The sequence below is a fragment of the Rhinopithecus bieti genome, unplaced genomic scaffold (assembly GCF_001698545.2).
Source record: "Rhinopithecus bieti isolate Rb0 unplaced genomic scaffold, ASM169854v2 scaffold_15676, whole genome shotgun sequence".
NCBI lineage: Eukaryota > Metazoa > Chordata > Mammalia > Primates > Cercopithecidae > Rhinopithecus > Rhinopithecus bieti.
In genome coordinates, this window is record NW_016809194.1 from 1,226,601 (window position 1) to 1,243,896 (window position 17,296).

Sequence of the window (17,296 nt, forward strand, 5' to 3'; positions counted from 1 at the left end):
ATAATAAAATTTAAGGAAATATTTTTAAACAATAATTTCTCTACATGTTGGAGGTGATATTGAATATTATCTTTATTGGAACTTTATTTAAACTTCTTATTTGCCTTAGAAGTTGGAACTTTATTCCAACTTCTAAGGCAAAATAATAAAATTTAAGGAAATATTTTAAACAATAATTTCTCTACATGTTGGAGGTGATATTGAATATTATCTTTATTGGAAAATAGAGAAATACCAATAGTATTTCTCTCAAGCAGTCCCTCCTGCCTCAGCCTCCCAAAGTGCTGGGATAATAGACATGAGCCTCTGTTCCCAGCCCATCAATTTCTTCATTGCTCATAGTTGGGAGCCAGTAAAGCAGAAAGCATAACAAAGGAATTAGGATAAAATATATCTGACATAATAAATTGACTAACCTTTTAAAAGAAACTGAGTCTCAGGATCAGATAGCAAAACTCAACTGTGTCTCATGTACTGATATAGTAATTGAAAAAAAGCAAGATGTACCTAGTATATGTAATCTATTATGTTGAATCATGTTAGAGTTTTGATAATTTCTGGAACGTTTTAACAAGGAACTGGCAATACTGGTTACTTCCAGGGAAGTGATTGCTAGGTGACTGAGGAATTTTTTGTTGTTGTTGTGTTTTTTGCCAATTTAACTGAAGTGTTTATTTTTAAAATAGTTCCTGATTAAACTCACATCCTACTTTTTAGTAACCAGATCACTCAGCATCATTACAGTTTACTAAAATACAGATAAATTCTAAAGGAGAATGTGATTTCTGAATAAGAGCTGTCAAGTCAAAATGATTGAGAAATCCAGATGAGCACTGTGTTCTCATCTGCTTGTTTCTCTTGGTGCAGAGGAGATAGCTGGAAGATGGCAACTTAACATTTTCATGACCGATTTAGCAGATAACAACCCAATATAAAACTCAAAAATAAATTCACAACATAAATTGAGGAAACTGAAGCTTATTCACTTTAAAAACCAAAAGGATGGAGAATAATATATTAAAATTCAAATGGGAGACTACCTGAAGAGCCAAGATGAGGATACATATCAGAAGGTTTTCCAGTCAGAGCATTAAAATTTGCATTAAGATAATTTGCACGATAAGTTTTTCAGTATGAAATGCATCTAAAGAATGAAGATAGAAGTCATTCAACAACAAAAAAGTCTCTTTAGATGTAGCAGGTTTTGTTTTGTTTTTTAGGCTCAGAAATAAGCAAATGTGTCACCTTAGGATAATACAATAAATGCAGCATATTTATTGTCTTTCTTAGAATAATACCTACAATAGCTGCAAAATATGAAGACTGAAGGCAGCTTTGGGAGAACATTTCACTTTTAACCCTTTGGAGTAGATTTTGTTTAACGTTTTAAGAATTTGTGTAAGATAGACTTATTATAGATGAGTGAAACTAAAACAATGTTGGTGATGCTTTTGACTATGGAATAAACAACTGATGATAGACGGTCCTTTTAAGACATGTAAAATGTTTTCTGTTTGAGGAATGTATTCTATGTGTCTATCCCATATATATTGTCTCCTGTCTTCATTTGGTACGACTTTTCTTCTTTTCTAAGGCAAGAAAATCAAACTGTATGCTATGGGAAATACACCGATAGATATCTGCTCATTTATTCCAACTTCTCTTTTCTTTTTTTTTTTTTTTTTTTTTGAGATGGAGTCTCACTCTGTCACCCATGGAGTGCAGTGGCACAATCTTGGCTCACTGCAAGTTCCACCTCTCGGGTTCACGCCATTCTCCAGCCTCAGCCTCACGAGTAGCTGGGACTACAGGTGCCCGCCACCATGCCCGGCTAATTTTTTGTATTTTTAGTAGAGACGGGGTTTCACCGTGTCAGACAGGATGGTCTCGGTCTCCTGACCTTGTGATCCACCCGCCTCGGCCGCCCAAAGTGCTGGGATTACAGACATGAGCCACCATGCCTGGCCTTTATTCCAACTTCTAAGGCAAAATAATAAAATTTAAGGAAATATTTTTAAACAATAATTTCTCTACATGTTGGAGGTGATATTGAATATTATCTTTATTGGAAAATAGAGAAATACCAATAGTTTTATTACAACTGTTGTAATTTGTGCATTCTCCTCTTGTTTTTTTTAAAAGAAGACTTGCTTTATATTCAGATATTGTTAAAAATGAGAAGTGAAAAGCGCCCACCCTAACTTTTACTTTAGTTTACCACATTCTCTAAAAGGAACTTGACATTGACCTAGACGTTTTATGGTAAGGGATTATTGGTCACTTGGTTTGTTTTATACTGGTATGGAAGTGAGCCTTTGCTCTTTAATACTTGAGTTCATTGACCATTTAAGATTTAGTTTGGTTGTCCAAGGACAACTGTATATGTTATATATCTGTTATCTAATGCTGTTTCATGTAATTTCTATTTTCTTGTGACAGGTGATTTTTAAAGAGCAACTATCACCAAAAAAATTAGGCTTCTTAAATGTGACAGAACTTGTTGGAGCTCTTAGTGACATTCTCCATGTTGAGTTCAGGGAAGGACAGCAAGACTTACTAGTGTTTGATGTGGATAAGAAGCCTCTACCACCTGGTGAGTAGAACCGCAGTATGATGCAAACCTCATTTTTATTGTCCTTATGAGGACAAAGAAAACACGAAATAACGCCTAGCCATGAAATGTTTTATATAATGACCGCCTTTCTGGTGGCATTTGTTGTAATAAGGTTAATCTGTATTATTAATAAAAATTATCTGAATTTTAAAATTTTGCTTTCTTCGGCCGAGTGCAGTGGCTCACATCTGTAATCCCAGCACTTTGGGAGGCCAAGGTGGGCCGATCACGAGGTCAGGAGATCAAGACCATCCTGGTTAACAGTGAAACCCCATCTCTACTAAAAATACAAGAAAACCAGCCGGGTGTGGTGGCGGGTGCCTGTGATCCCAGCTACTCAGGAGGTTGAGGCAGGAGAATGGCGTGAACCCAGGAGGCGGAGCTTGCAGTGAGCCAAGATCACACCACTGCAGTCCAGCCTGGGAGACAGAGCGAGACTCTGTCTCAAAAAAAGATTTTTTTTTTTTTGCTTTCTTCATTGTCTAGACTTTTTGATAATGCTGAAGGAAATAAAGTTTCTAAAATGGTGATCTGATAGTGCAGTGGTTCTTAACTCAGGCCGTGCATCAAAAGCTTTTTAGAAATATATGGAGATGCAGAATAAATGGGTGTGCATTGGGACCCAGCACTTGTATTTTTTAAAATAAACTTTCAATTTTAGGATAATTTTAGTGTTACAGAAAAATCATAAAGGTAGTACAGAGTTCCCATATACCTGTCACCCAGTTTCTTCTAATATTAATGTCTTATTTACCATGATACATTTATCAAAACTAAGAAATTAACATTATACATTGCTAGTAACTAAACTCTAGACTTTATTCTGATTTTACCAGTTTTTCCAAGAATGTCCTTTTTCTGTTTCTGTATCCACTCCAGGATAATACCACATTGCATTTAGGGCACTTGATTTGTGTTTTGTTTTTTGGGGGGATGGGGAACCTTCTTTTCTTGAGATATTTTATATCTCAAGATGTAAAGGTTTTATTGAGATAATTTTATATTCACATGGAGTTGTAAGAAATAATACAGTATGATCCCATGTACCTTTTACCCAGTTTCTCCAATGGCAACACCTCACAAAACTAGATTGCAGTATGGTACTTGTATTTTTGTAAGCCTGAATGAGTGGTTATGATGGACAGGTTTTTTTTTTTCCCCAAATGTAACTACCTTTATTGATTTTCTGATTTTAAAGTAACTCGTGTTCATTCTAAAAATATATAAACAGCACAGATGAGTAGAGAGAGAACATTTTCTATTATTTTATCCCCCCCCCGAAATAATGCTGTTAGAATGTTTATATAGCCTCCAAGAGTTTTTCCAATGAATATGTAAGACATAGATAGATCTTTTTTTTTTTTTAATCACAAAAGCTGCACATGCTTGTTTAAACAATTCCAACAATACGGAGGTAACTAGCATTAATAGTTTAGTGTGTTTATTTCTGGACCTCTTCTGTATGATATAGCTAATTATCACATGTATAATTTTTCCTATACAAAACAGTAGTGTATAAATACAAATTTACCTCAACTTATGATGGGGTTCTATCCCAGTAAACCCACCATAAGTAGACAGTGCATTTAATACACCTAGCCTACTGAACATCAGACCTTGGCCTAGCCTACCTTAAACATGCTCAGAATACTTACGTTAGCCTACAGTTGGGCAAAATCATCTAATACAAAGCTTATTTTATACTAAAGTGTTGAATATCACCTGTAATGTATTGAATACTGTACTGAAAGTGAAAAACAGTGTTGTATGGATACTGGAAGTATGGTTTCTAATGAATGTGTATCACTTTCATACCATAAGAAAGTCAAACCACTGTGGACATCTGTATTGTGTGAATCCTCATTTCTTACACTTCATATACTGTGGATGTTTTTTTGTATTAGTACAAACAAGCTTATTTCATCATTTGAAGTTACATATAATTATAATGTACTTAACCAGTCTTCTACTGATGGACATTAGGATTGTTTCTGTTTTTTACCATCACAAAGAAATACAGTGACAAATATTCTTGTACCTACATCTTTGTGTCCTTATAACTTCATTTTTTAAGTAGTCACCATGCTTGTAGGTCTATCTGGAGTCTTTTTTTTTTTTTTTTTTTTCCGGAGGTAGAGTCTTGCTCTGTTGCCCAGGCTAGAGTACAATGGTGCTATCTCGGCTCACTGCAACCTCCACCTCCCAGGTTCAAGCGATTCTCCTGCCTCGGCCTCCCAGGTAGCTGGGACTACAGGCACCTGCCACCATGCCCGACTAATTTTTGTATTTTTAGTAGAGATGGCGTTTCATCATATTGGCCAGGCTGGTCTCGAACTCCTGACCTTGTGATCCGCCTGCCTTGGCCTCCCAAAGTCCTGGAATTACAGGTGTGAGCCACCGCACCCGGCCCAGAGTCTGTTTTAATGTGCCAATCTCTTGTAGTTATCATACACATGTAAATTTGAACACAATACATTATTAACTTGAACATTTCCTAAGAATTAAGGAATTGTATTATGGAATGTTAAGTAGGTACATACATTCTATGTTAAGCAACGAAGAATGTTCCCTGTTTAATTTGAACAAAAAGTAAATTGAAATCAAGATGCTGAAAAAAATTAAGTCTTTTACTAAAGTTTAAGATACCTTATCAGATCACAAGCCTCCCTCCCCCTAGCACAAATAGTTTAAGATTTGTTCCCATCTAGAACTTCCCTTATATTTTGCCACACTGAAAGTTCTGCAAAGACAGGTTTATATCTCTCATTTATCATTGTCTTTCTAACACCTGGTGTGTTGAAAGTGCTTAGTAATGGTTGTACAGCTATTTAACAAATATGCATAGGCTGCTGTATTGGCCATTTGAGATGGAGTTGTTTCATCAGTCAGAAATTTGTGTTTAGTTCAATCAGATAAGAAAATAGAAGCCAAAGCTTGTGTCTCCAGTCCACCTAGAAATTCATTGTCTACTGTTGCTGTCAAAGAGACTGTATGGAATTGCCCTTCAAAAAAACAAAAAGAGCCACAACAGAAGATTTGCAAGAAGCCTAATGTGATAGTAAAGCCTTTACAGCTGGTGAGTGAGGTTTAAAGACTTTGTGCACTGGATATTCAGCATTATGAAAAGTAAATGAATGTATGTTTCTTTAAACCAAAATTCTTTTTAGAAAAGTCTTATTTCTGGATATACCATTTATTAGAAGAAATCATCTTTGTACTGAAGTTATATCATATAGCATTCTTTCTAGTTTTCAGTCTTTTATATAGCTTGCTTTTCCTCAAGGCTCATTTCAAAGTTTTCAGATGGTTTTGAGAGTTGACAGCTCTCTCATGATGTCTTGAAAACCCACAGGGGATTTAGAGGGAAAAATTGAGAGGCTTTGTTTTGACTGTGTGCCTCAACACTGCTGCAAATTGCCTCTACACCCATCCTCAATTATAGGGTGCTTTTTTTTTATTCTTTTATTGCATCTCCACACACAATTCACCATTTTTGTGTTTTCATCTCCCGTTACTTATTTTGTTGTTATTAAGGATCATTGCGTGCTCTTTTTCCCTTCTACCCTCTCTACCTGGTTTCTTTCATGGAAGGAAAAAGTTTTGTTTGGAGAGCTTGCTGTGTTTTCTGGAGGAAAATAGAAGGCCTAGAGGAAAATGATATGTTTCAGAATGAGAGTATTTGAGAAATCCTGCTTTTGATTGGAAGACTAGTCTGAAATTTAACCTATTAAAGTTACCTTTGACTGCTGATATGTTTGAGTAGGACTTCACTTGGTTCAGCCTGAATGTTTGAAGTATCATATTTTCAATTTTGTATAGGGCAATTGTGTAACACTTTAAACTCTATACCTAATGTTATAAGGCAGTAGTTTTCATATTTTAACATAGGTAAGAATCACCCAGAGAATTTTTTTAAATGCATAATTGTGGGCCCCATTCCCAGGTATTCTGAATCAGTAAGTCTGGGCTAAAGTTCAAGAATCTGTATTTGTATAATTTCCCAAGTGATTCTGATAAAGGTGGTTCATGAAATATACTTTGAGAAACATGCCATGGGGTTTGAAATTTCCCCAAAAAATTTTTAATGTTTTTTTTCTAACTTATAGCAAGTAGAAACAAACAAATCACAGCTCAACCTGGCAATGGCAAATCATGACATCCCGCCAGATGCTGTGCCGGACAAGAAATTATGCAGACTTCCACCATTAGACACCAGTTCCCTCGTAGGGGTCTTTGTGGAGTATATCATCTCTCCCAGTCAATTCTACATCCGGATCTATAGCAGGGATTCGTCAGAGTTACTCGAAGACATGATGATTGAAATGCGGTAGGAGTCTGTTGTTTTCAATGTGTTTTTCACATATCTCTTTTTTTGTTTTGTTTAACTTTTTTTTTTTTTAAATACTTTTAAGTTCTAGGGTACATGTGCACAACATGCAGGTTTGTTACATATATATACATGAACCATGTTGGTGTGCTGCACCCAGTAACTCGTCATTTACATTAGGTATATCTCCTAAAGCTATCCCTCCTCCCTCCCCACAATAGGACCCGGTGTGTGATGTTTTCCTTCCTGTGTCCAAGTGATCTCGTTGTTCAGTTCCCACCTATGAGTGAGAACATGCGGCATTTGGTTTTCTGTTCTTGCGATGGTTTGCTGAGAATGATGGTTTCCAGCTGCATCCATGTCCCTACAAAGGACACGAACTCATCCTTTTTTATGGCTGCATAGTATTCCATGGTGTATATGTGCCACATTTTCTTAATCCAGTCTGTCACTGATGGACATTTGGGTTGATTCCAAGTCTTTGCTATTGTGAATAGTGTCGCAATAAACATATGTGTGCATGTGTCTTTATAGCAGCATGACTTATAATCCTTTGGGTATATCCCCAGTAGTGGGATGGCTGGGTCGAATGGTATTACTAGTTCTAGATCACATATCTCTTAAATCAACAGTTCTCAAACTTTTTGGTTTCAGGACTCTTAAAAATTAAAGACCCAAGAGAGCTTTTGTTTATCGGTATTTATTGTATAGAAATTAAAACTGTAAAATTTTAATATTAAAATAATTCTTGTATTAATATAAATAACATTTTCATGAAAATAACTTTAAAAATTTAGAAGGGTGGCATTGTTTTATACTTTTGTAGATCTCTTTAATATCTGGCTTAATAGAAGAAAGTTGATTTTTCATATTTGCTTCTGCATTTAATCTGTTGAGATATGTTGTTTTGGTTGAAGTATCTGACGACATCTGGCCTCACACCAACGTTTAGTCTGGGAAAAAGTATTTTAATAGCTTTTTCATAAAATTGTGAATATTCTTTTTTGATAGTATGCTAAAACTTGAGAAATGGTAGTTTCTCAAATGTTGTTTGGAATTTGAACTTTTTGTACTCTATTATGTTAAACCACATTGGTCTGCCTTTACAATTTGAATGAATCCAAGACTGGCTGTGTAATTGCTGGCCCTGGTGCAAAATTAAAATGCAGGGCTCCCTGTTTAAAAGTTACTAATTTCAAGATGGCAACAGCAGAATATTAAAGCAAGCACAAAGCTGCTTCTAAGCATGGATTCAAACTATCCCTGAATGGGTCATACAACTTTATAATATCATGTATTGGTCATTTGGAAAATAACTAGTTTGCTGAATTATGCGGATCTTCCAAATGTTGACACATTTCATTATGCAGTATAAAAATATCACATTAATATCATCACTGATCTCATAAAAAAAGTATTTAGAATTGGGAAGCTGTCAAGCTCACAGTGGTGGATGCAACATTTCCAAAATCCTTTTACTTGAAAGTTTGATTTTTGTCATTGACAACGTGTACTGTGAGTTGTTTTCCTTGAAGTGACAAGCTTGCTTCATTGTTGAAAATGTATGTCAAAACCCAAGTCTGTTTTCTAGTGGTTCTTTAAAGCAAAATGATATGAAAGAAATGGCTAGTTCATATTCCAGGTAAAAATCATGTTTGTGGACTATACTTTGAGAACTACTAACTTAAATTATCTCTTTTCTCTACTAAAAACTGTCCTTTGTTAGCAAACACTGTGTAAAATGTGGACATTTTCAACCATTTTAGATTTATTCATGAACAACAGTGTCTGATTTACATATTGTTGTTATAGAAGAATAATTTATTTCATTTTATTTTGTATCTCAAAAAACGTTCCATGTTTTAAACTTGACAACAGTATGTATTCTTCTACTCAAGGACACCTGGCATAATGTAAGTCGCATAATCACGTAGTAAAAATATATATTCCATTCCAGTATGCCTATGGGACGTTTGTACATGTTTTAAAAGCACACTTACTGGCTCTGTGACCTTGAAGTTACTTTACTTCTCTGGGCCTAGTTGTCTTATCTCCAAAATGAGATAATAATAGTACCTACTTCACAGAGTTCTAAAAATTAAAGTACTTGGAGCATAGCCCAAATGTTGGTGGCTATTATTATTAATACTATAGACTGGGTATAGTGTTGTTCATGCCTGTAAACTTGGCACTTTGGGAAGCCAAGGTGGGAGGATTGCTTGAGCCCAGAAGTTCTGGGCAACATAGTGAGACCCTGTATCTACAAAACAAATTTAAAAATTAGCTGGGCATGATGGTGCATGCCTGTAGTCCCAGCTCCCCAGGGGTCGAGGCTGCAGTGAGTCATGATTGTGCTACTGCACTCCAGCCTGGGCAACAGAGTAGACCCTGTCTGGAAAAAAAAAATACTGTAACTACTGTGTACTTGGTGTCAGAATGTTGAGGCACTTGCACTACAAGGATAAGTAAGACATGGTCCTTTGCCTTTGTGAATACCATGGTTGGCTTAAGAAGATGGGAGATACATGGGATATTGTAAAAGGAAGTCATTCTGCCTGGGCAAGGTTGGGGAAAGCTTCACAAAGAGATAATTGAGCTAGGCCTCAAAAACAAGAATTTGCCAGTCAAGGAGGTTATGAGTGGGTATAATCAGGTCCCGTCATTGGAACCAAGGCCAACATTAACAAAGGAGTAAGTGGCATGCCTTGGGAACAGCAATAAGGAAGTGATGTTAGCACCAGGTGAGGTTGCAGGAGTCAGGAAGTGGGAGACAGTGACTGGATGTGATGCTGCAAGACTAAGAAAAAGCTAGATTCTGAATACTATGGGAAGATGTTTTATCTTATTCTGTAGACAGTGGGGAAGCACTGATGGTTTTAAGAAAGCCATTGGAGTGAAGGGACGAAGATCTATTAGTGGATTAGTCTTGATGAAAGTGAGACTAGAAAGGAAGAAATAAATTAGGAAAATGAAAATTGCCAGATGACAAGAAGAGTGTTGAGAAGAATAAGGGAAGGAGATGATGAAAACTGTTTGCTTTAGAGACTGGATAGGTTTGAGCTGGGTTGAAAACTTATTAGTAGAAGTTTACCTGTGGTGTCTCTAAGTTGACCATGAGAGTCATTGGCCAAGTTGAATAGATGGTATGAGTTAGGATTAGGTTTAGCCACTGTTAGATATAACTTTATCATAGTAGCTTAAAGAAGATAAAAGTTTATTTCTTCTTCCCATAATAGTCCAAATATACACAATACATTCTGATATGATAGCTCTGTGGTGGGAGGGGGATGCAGGTGTAGAATCTTGCTGCTCCAGAATAAGGTGTTGTCCCTGTTCACGTGGTCTTGGGTGTGGCTGACCACTACCACCACCCAGTCCTCCTGCCAGTTAGTGGGGAGGGGAAAATTAAGTAGGGGGGGTGGGAGAGATACCTGTTTTATTAAAAGACACAACTCAGAATTTTCACTCTTGAAACTGTGGGTAAAATACACATTAAATGTACTCATTTTAACTATGTACACTTTTTCTCATATCCCATTGGCCAAAATTTAGTATTCACATAGCCACAGCTAGATGCAGGAGAGCTTGGGAAACCTGAATGACCATTTACCCAATTAAATGGTGGGAGAATCTATTACTAGAGAAAAGAGAAAGATGAGAATGGGTATTGAGGAACAAGTAGCATGTCTTCCATATAATTGGACATATTCCAGTTTTGAAGTGCAGAAAGGATACAGGGTCTTCTAGAGATAGATTGAGAATTAACAATTGATCAGTAGTATGGTATAAGACATGAAAATGGGTGAGACAGTATATAGCAAGAACAATAGCTAATATTTGAGTGCTTACTATATGTGTACACTGTCTTAAACTTTCAGATGTTTTAACACGTTTTATTTTTATCATCCCCATCCTGAACAAGGAAACTGAAGCACAGAAAGATTGTCACACAACTGGTAAATGAGGGAGTCAGGATTTGGACCCAGGTTATTGGTTCCTAAGCTTATATTATGTTATACTTCTTAAAGATAAGACCCCAGTGAACCTCAACATTTAAGGCAATACAGAGCCAATAAAAAAATAACTGTTGACAAAGAAGTAGAGAATTGTGTCTTAGAAACTAGGAAGGGGTTTGAAACAGGACAGGGTAATGCTGCAGCAAGATCATGTGTATTGAAGGCTGAAGAGAGAGGCTGCTGGATTTGGGAGCCATCAAGTCATTGATGTCTTAAAACTAATTTATCCTAGGAAGTACTGGGGAATGAAGTTGGGGTACATTCTATCCAGCAGAGAATGTGAGAGCAGAAAATGAGTATGTAAGTTTCTCTTTGAAGAAGTTTGTTGATGAAGAGATGGGACTCAGATAAGAAAAAACATTTAGTTGGTATTAATGAGCATTAACAATTTGACAAAGTCAAAATTTTTTTCTTTGCTTTTTGCCAAGACTTTCTGGTTTGATACGTTGATAAAAATTATCTTTAATTTTTTCTTCCCCTATGGATTTCTCTTTCTCTGTATTATGGAATTCCACAGGCGCTGTTATTCTAATCGGCTGGTTTCTGATCGATATGTCATGCCAGAATGTTTTATTCAGCCGGGACATCTCTGTTGTGTGAGGATTTCTGAGGATAAGTGGTGGTATCGGGTCATTATCCATCGAGTCCTTGGGAAACAGGAAGTTGAAGTGTTCTACCCAGACTTTGGAAATATTGGAATTGTTCAGAAGTCCTCCCTGAGGTTCCTCAAGTGAGTTGAATTGAATTAGAACAATGGATGAATTAAATTTTGAATCACAGTGTTGAAGCTCTGTGGGGTTGGGATCTCTCTTTTCTCTTGCCTTCCTCCCTCCAGTCCTTCCTTCCTTCCCTTCCTTCTTTCTTCTTAGTGCATATTTGACAACTGGGTCATTTCGTTTCACAGATGGATTGTAACTCTTGTGTTGTCTTTTACATGACACTGAATTTTGAACGTATGATGAGACTACGTTTTAGTCTCTTATTAAGAAAGTGATTCTTTGGGTCATGCTAAGAGGTGCATTTAAATAGCAGGAAGATTTAACTTATATATTTGATTATCTATTGCAGGTGCTGCTACACAAAGCTTCCAGCTCAGGCTATCCCTTGTTCTTTGGCTTGGGTGAGACCAGTAGAGGTATGTTTGCTTGTCTCCCATTTAATCAGCAAACACTTAAGTGCCTATTTTGTGCCACGAACAGTTTTACATGCTCAGGATATAAAGATAAAACACAGAACCAGCCCTCAAAGAAGTCAGTGTTATAGAGTATGGAAGACAGACATGTAGACAGAAATTGTTATGCCATATAAAATTTGCTATAGGACAGGTTTCAAGAATGTATGATAGAGGTGCAAATGGAAGATTGCTTGTTTCGGTCCAAGGTAATCAGGGAGGCATTTGAGTGGCACTTTGAAGGAAGATTAGGAAGATAACTGGATGAAAAAAGAAAGGCATTCCAAGCAAAGGGAGAGTAGCATGAAACATCTCAAATGGGAGAAATTTTAAGTAGTTCTGTTTGGCTACAGAATATAGGATGAGCTAATGTGGGTGCATGGTAGAAAATGTCAAAGAAATAGGAGCCTAGTGTGAAACCCACATTCAGAAGTCTGAACATTGTCGTCCTTTAGAGGCTGGGGAGCAACTAAAGGATGTAAATAGGAAACTGCCACCGACAGATAACATTTTCTAGTTTTCAAGATTATTTTCTAGCAACATTTTGGCAGAGATTTGAGGTGGAATGGAGCAGGAGTCATTTTCATGTATGTAGGTGCATTTCTGTAGTTATAATTATCTTATATACCTAACTTTGTATTTTTCCTTCAGAACTCTTACTAGCGCATACCTACACATTTATTATGCCGTATTTGTCTGCTTAATCTATCAGTTGCTCACATATAAATGGATTTTTAAAATATTTTTTACCTGAAAAATTCTGTAAAGGAGAAAGAGAAACTCACTTCTGTAATCCCAGCACTTCTGGAGGCCGAGGCAGGCGGATCTCCTGAGGTCAGGAGTTCAAGACCAGCCTAGCCAACATGGTGAAACCCCATCTCCACTAAAAATACAAAAAGCTGGGCATGGTGGTGGGTGCGTGTAATCTTAGCTACTCTGGAGGCTGAGACGGGATAATCGCTTGAACCCAGGAAGTGGAGGTTGCAGCGAGCCAAGATTGTGCCGCTGCACTCCAGCCAGGGCAACAAAGAGCGAAACTCCATCTCAAAAAAAAAAAGAAGAAAGAAAAAGAAAAACAATTACCTGTAATTCCACCACTCGAACATACATAGTTTAGAAATTTGGTGTATGTTTCTTCCAGTTTGTTTTATTGGATGTTGGGAGCGAGGGGTTTTTTGTATGGTTTTCAGCATATTTAAAATAGTAATCATAATATTTTGTATTCTGCTCTTTTGCTTAGCATTATAGCGTAAGTATTTTTATATGTTAAGTTCTCAGTTTTATTGGATTCATAGTGTAATCTGTTAGGTAAATGTGCATCATAGCCTGCTTAACCATTATTGTTTGATATTCAAACTGCTTTTAATTTTTGACTATTAGAAACAATGTATGCAAAATATGTTTTTTGATGGAAGCTTGTATTCAAGGTTGTTTTCTTGGTTGCATTTTATTCCCAAATAAGTTTCTTTTTACCATTTTGCCATCAGGAAGCACAGGATTAAATTTGTGACTCAGTTGTAGCCAGTGTTCATTACTTTCATATCAGTCAGATAGCTTCCATTTTTTGTTCTCTTCTTTTTTCTTTTTTCCTTTCTTTCTTTTTTTTGGAGGCGGAGTCTCCCTTCATTGCCTGGGCTGGAGTGCAGTGGCACAATCGTGGCTCACTGCAACCTCCGCCTCCCTGGTTCAAGCAATTCTCCTGCCTCAGCCTCCTGAGTAACTGAGATTATAGGCGTGCGCCACTATGCCTGGCTAATTTTTTTATTTTTGTAGAGATGGGGTTTCACGATGTTGTCCAGGCTGGTCTTTAACTCCTGGCCTCAAGTGATCCGCCCGCCTCGGCCTCCCAAAGTGCTGGGATTACAGGCGTGAGCCACCGCGTCCGGCCCTCCTTTCTTCCTTTCTAAACTCCTTCTGGCCTTAGGGCTTTTGCATATTCTAATAACTGGAATAGCTTATTCACAGTAATCTCATGGTTGTCCTTCTTGTCATTCAAATTTAAGTCCAAAAGTTATTTCCTCAAAAAGGACTTCTTTGACCTGACAATTAAAAATGCACACTTCACTTCAGTTGTTCATTGTCACCTTGTTTTATCTTCATAATGCTTTATCACCATCTGATATTGTCCTTGTGAGCCCCTGAAATTAAGGAAATTGTCTTGTTCACCACTGAATCTCCAGTGCCCAGAGCAATGGCTTTGTGCATGGTAAATGCTCAATAACTAGGTTTTTAACTAAATGAATCTGTCTCACTTTATTTCTGTGTCTTTTTTTCTGATTTAAAAAATAATTAATGCATTTGGTAATAGCATAATAGCAACAGACTATTATGCCCATTAGCAAAATCGGAAGCAGGCAAAAAAGCAGAAATAAAATGGCAATGGGACTTTTCAAGCTTCTTTTCTGAGAATCTGCAGTCTTGCTGTCTTAAAGAATTATAAGACATTGTTTGGAAATAGCAGAACAGCTGGAAGTTAGGGTGGAAATACTTGAAAGTAGGGAACCACAGAATGGATGAGTTCCCAAATCATTACATATGATCTGCCCAAATCCTTGGGTGACTACTGAACTGTCTTAAGTGCTGGGGAGAACTCAGTAGCCTGGTGAAAAATCAACAGTTGGCATTTGAGGTGACTGAACAGAGATTTCTGTTGCTACAGACTGCAGAAGAGACAGTTTAGAGTTTGGGTCCACACAGTTTTAACTGCCAGTTAAAAGAAATCACTCTTGAGCATAACAGAATCCAGAAGCTCTAAAACATATTGATAATGTTTGCTATTCAACTAAAAATCACTAGACATGGAAAAACAAAAAACAAAAACGGGAAAATGTGACATATACTCAAGGAAAAAAGTAGTTGGTAGAAACCGACATTGAGATGTCCCAGACATTGCAGTTAGCAGATAAAGACTTTAAAGCAGCTATTATGAGTATGTTCAAGGACTGAGAGATTTACTCATCATTAAGGAACAGAGAAGGAATTTCTGCATTAAGAAACTATTTAAAATAAATGGAAATTCTGGAGTTGTAAAGTGAAATAAATGAAAAGTTTCTGCATAGGCTTAATAGCAGATTTGGAGACAATGGAGGAGTCTATGAACTTTAAAAACAGATCAAAAGAAATTATCCAATATGAAGAAGAGCATAAAAAATAATTAAAATGAAAATGGACAGAGACTTGGTCTCTGGTTCAATATCAGCTACCCCAACAGGGATGTAATTGGAGTCCCAGAAAGAGAGTTGAGAGAGAGAATAGGATGGAAAAAAGAAAGGCCAAATATTTCCACAATGTGGTGAAAGAGGTCAATATTCAGATCCAAGAATATCAACAAACTCCAAGCAGAATAAATACAAAGAAAACCATACCTAGGCACATCATAATCAAACTGCTGGAATCTAAAGCAAAAGGAGAAAATCCTGAAAGCAACGAGAAGGGGGAAAATTCAGGACACAATAATATAAATAATAACTAACTGCCCATTGAAAGGAACAACATGGAAATCTGAAAGAGAAAAAGAAGTCAAGGTGGAATTCTGTATCTAGTGAAAATATCTTATCAAAATGAAGAAATGGAGACATTTTCAAAAAGTAAAAACTGAGCTCATCACTAGCAATCTTGAACAACAAGAAATACTGAAGGAAGTTCTTCCAATTCTGAAGTGAAGTGAAACCAAATGGTAATGCAGATCTACAGGAAAGAATGACGATTATGGAAAATGGTTAAGATGTGGGCAAATATGAAAAACTGTTATTTTTAATTTTATTCTCTGAATTTCTTTAAAAGACATAGAACTTTCAAACTAAATTGATAATACTGTATGTTGGAGTTTATAGCATATGTTGATGTAATATATATTTATCCCAAAAGTCTTAGTGCAGTTTAAGCTGTAATAACTATAGAAGTATAAAGGCTACAAATCATGAAATTATTCAAAAGTTTAATTTTTAACCTAATATATACTTGTTTGTATGTAATACTCATTTTGTAAATTTTGAGTAATTTTTTAATCTTAATATTTTGTTGCAACTTTTACCACCCCAACAAAAATTGAAATGTAATATTTATAGTAGACTTTCCATTTTTTATTCCTTCTTTTTTGATGTCATTTAAATTTTGTTTTGGCATAAATTGTTCATAATTTTTTTTATCCTTTTGATGTTGACATCTGTAGTGATATGTCCTTTTACATTCCAAATATGTATTTGTATCTTTTTTAAGGATCTAAAGAGACAGATGTTTGCCATTTTGAATAGTTTTTTCAAAGAACCAAGTTTGGCTTTCTTGTTTCTATTATAAACATTTTTTTTCTATTTTGTTTATTTCTGTCTTATTTTTACTGTTTCCTTAATTCTACTTTCTTTGGGTTTATTTTGCTGTTCTTTCCCTAACTTCTGGATGTGCAAGCTTAGGTTATTTCTAGCCTTTAGGTGGATCTCATAAGTTTTACTGTGTAGTAGTTTTATTATTGTTCAGTTAAAAATATTTTCTAATTTATATTTTGCTTTCTTGTTTGATTCATGGATTATTTAGAAGTTTCTCAGTTTATAAACATTTTTCTAATTTGTCCTTTTGTAGTTGATTTCTAGTTTAAATACACTGTGGTCAGAGATCCTCCTCTGGATAGTATCAGCCCTTTAAATAGGAGGCTGCTAGATGGTCCAGTATAGTGTCACTTTTGGTAAATGGTTGTATCTTCTTTAAAAGTATATATTCTGCAGTTGTTGAGTTAAGATTTTATATATGTCCATAAGGTCAACTTTATTGTGTGAAACTTACTTGTTCCGATTTTTCTGTATTGCTTTTCTGTAATTATTGAAAGAAGTGTGGCTTTTGTCTATGATTATTCTTTTGTGTATTTCTTCCTATAGTTCAGTCAGTTTTTCTTTTGTATACAATTGAGGCTATATTATTAGGTACATATACAGTACCAAAATTGTTATATCTTCCTGGCAGACCGAATGTTTTATCATTATGAAGTTAACCTCTTTTATTTCTACTAATGCAAAAAAAAAAACTTATTTTGTGTGATATTAAGAAAACTATCATTTTCTATTTAATATTATCCTGGTTTGTTTTTAAACTATCATTCTACTTTCAACCCTTCTGTATCTTTATATTTAGATATGTCTTTTATGAACTATATAGTTGTATTTTTTTTTTTTTTTTTT

At 35.8% G+C, this 17,296-nt stretch overlaps 1 protein-coding gene across 7 annotated transcripts in view; it reads left to right on the forward strand.

The window, feature by feature from the left end:
• The window catches only part of TDRD5 (tudor domain containing 5), a 93,940-nt gene that overhangs the window by 37,287 nt on the left and 39,357 nt on the right, over positions 1 to 17,296 (forward strand). For all 7 annotated transcript variants that reach the window (XR_001888527.1, XM_017888847.1, XM_017888850.1 and 4 more), the window contains 5 exons: positions 2,440 to 2,593; positions 5,518 to 5,690; positions 6,721 to 6,941; positions 11,475 to 11,687; positions 12,026 to 12,092. Coding sequence is in view for 6 of the 7 variants with exons in the window: in XM_017888847.1 (XP_017744336.1) it covers positions 2,440 to 2,593; positions 5,518 to 5,690; positions 6,721 to 6,941; positions 11,475 to 11,687; positions 12,026 to 12,092 (828 nt within the window). In the remaining variant the exon portion in view is untranslated. The remainder of the gene's footprint in view (positions 1 to 2,439; positions 2,594 to 5,517; positions 5,691 to 6,720; positions 6,942 to 11,474; positions 11,688 to 12,025; positions 12,093 to 17,296) is intronic.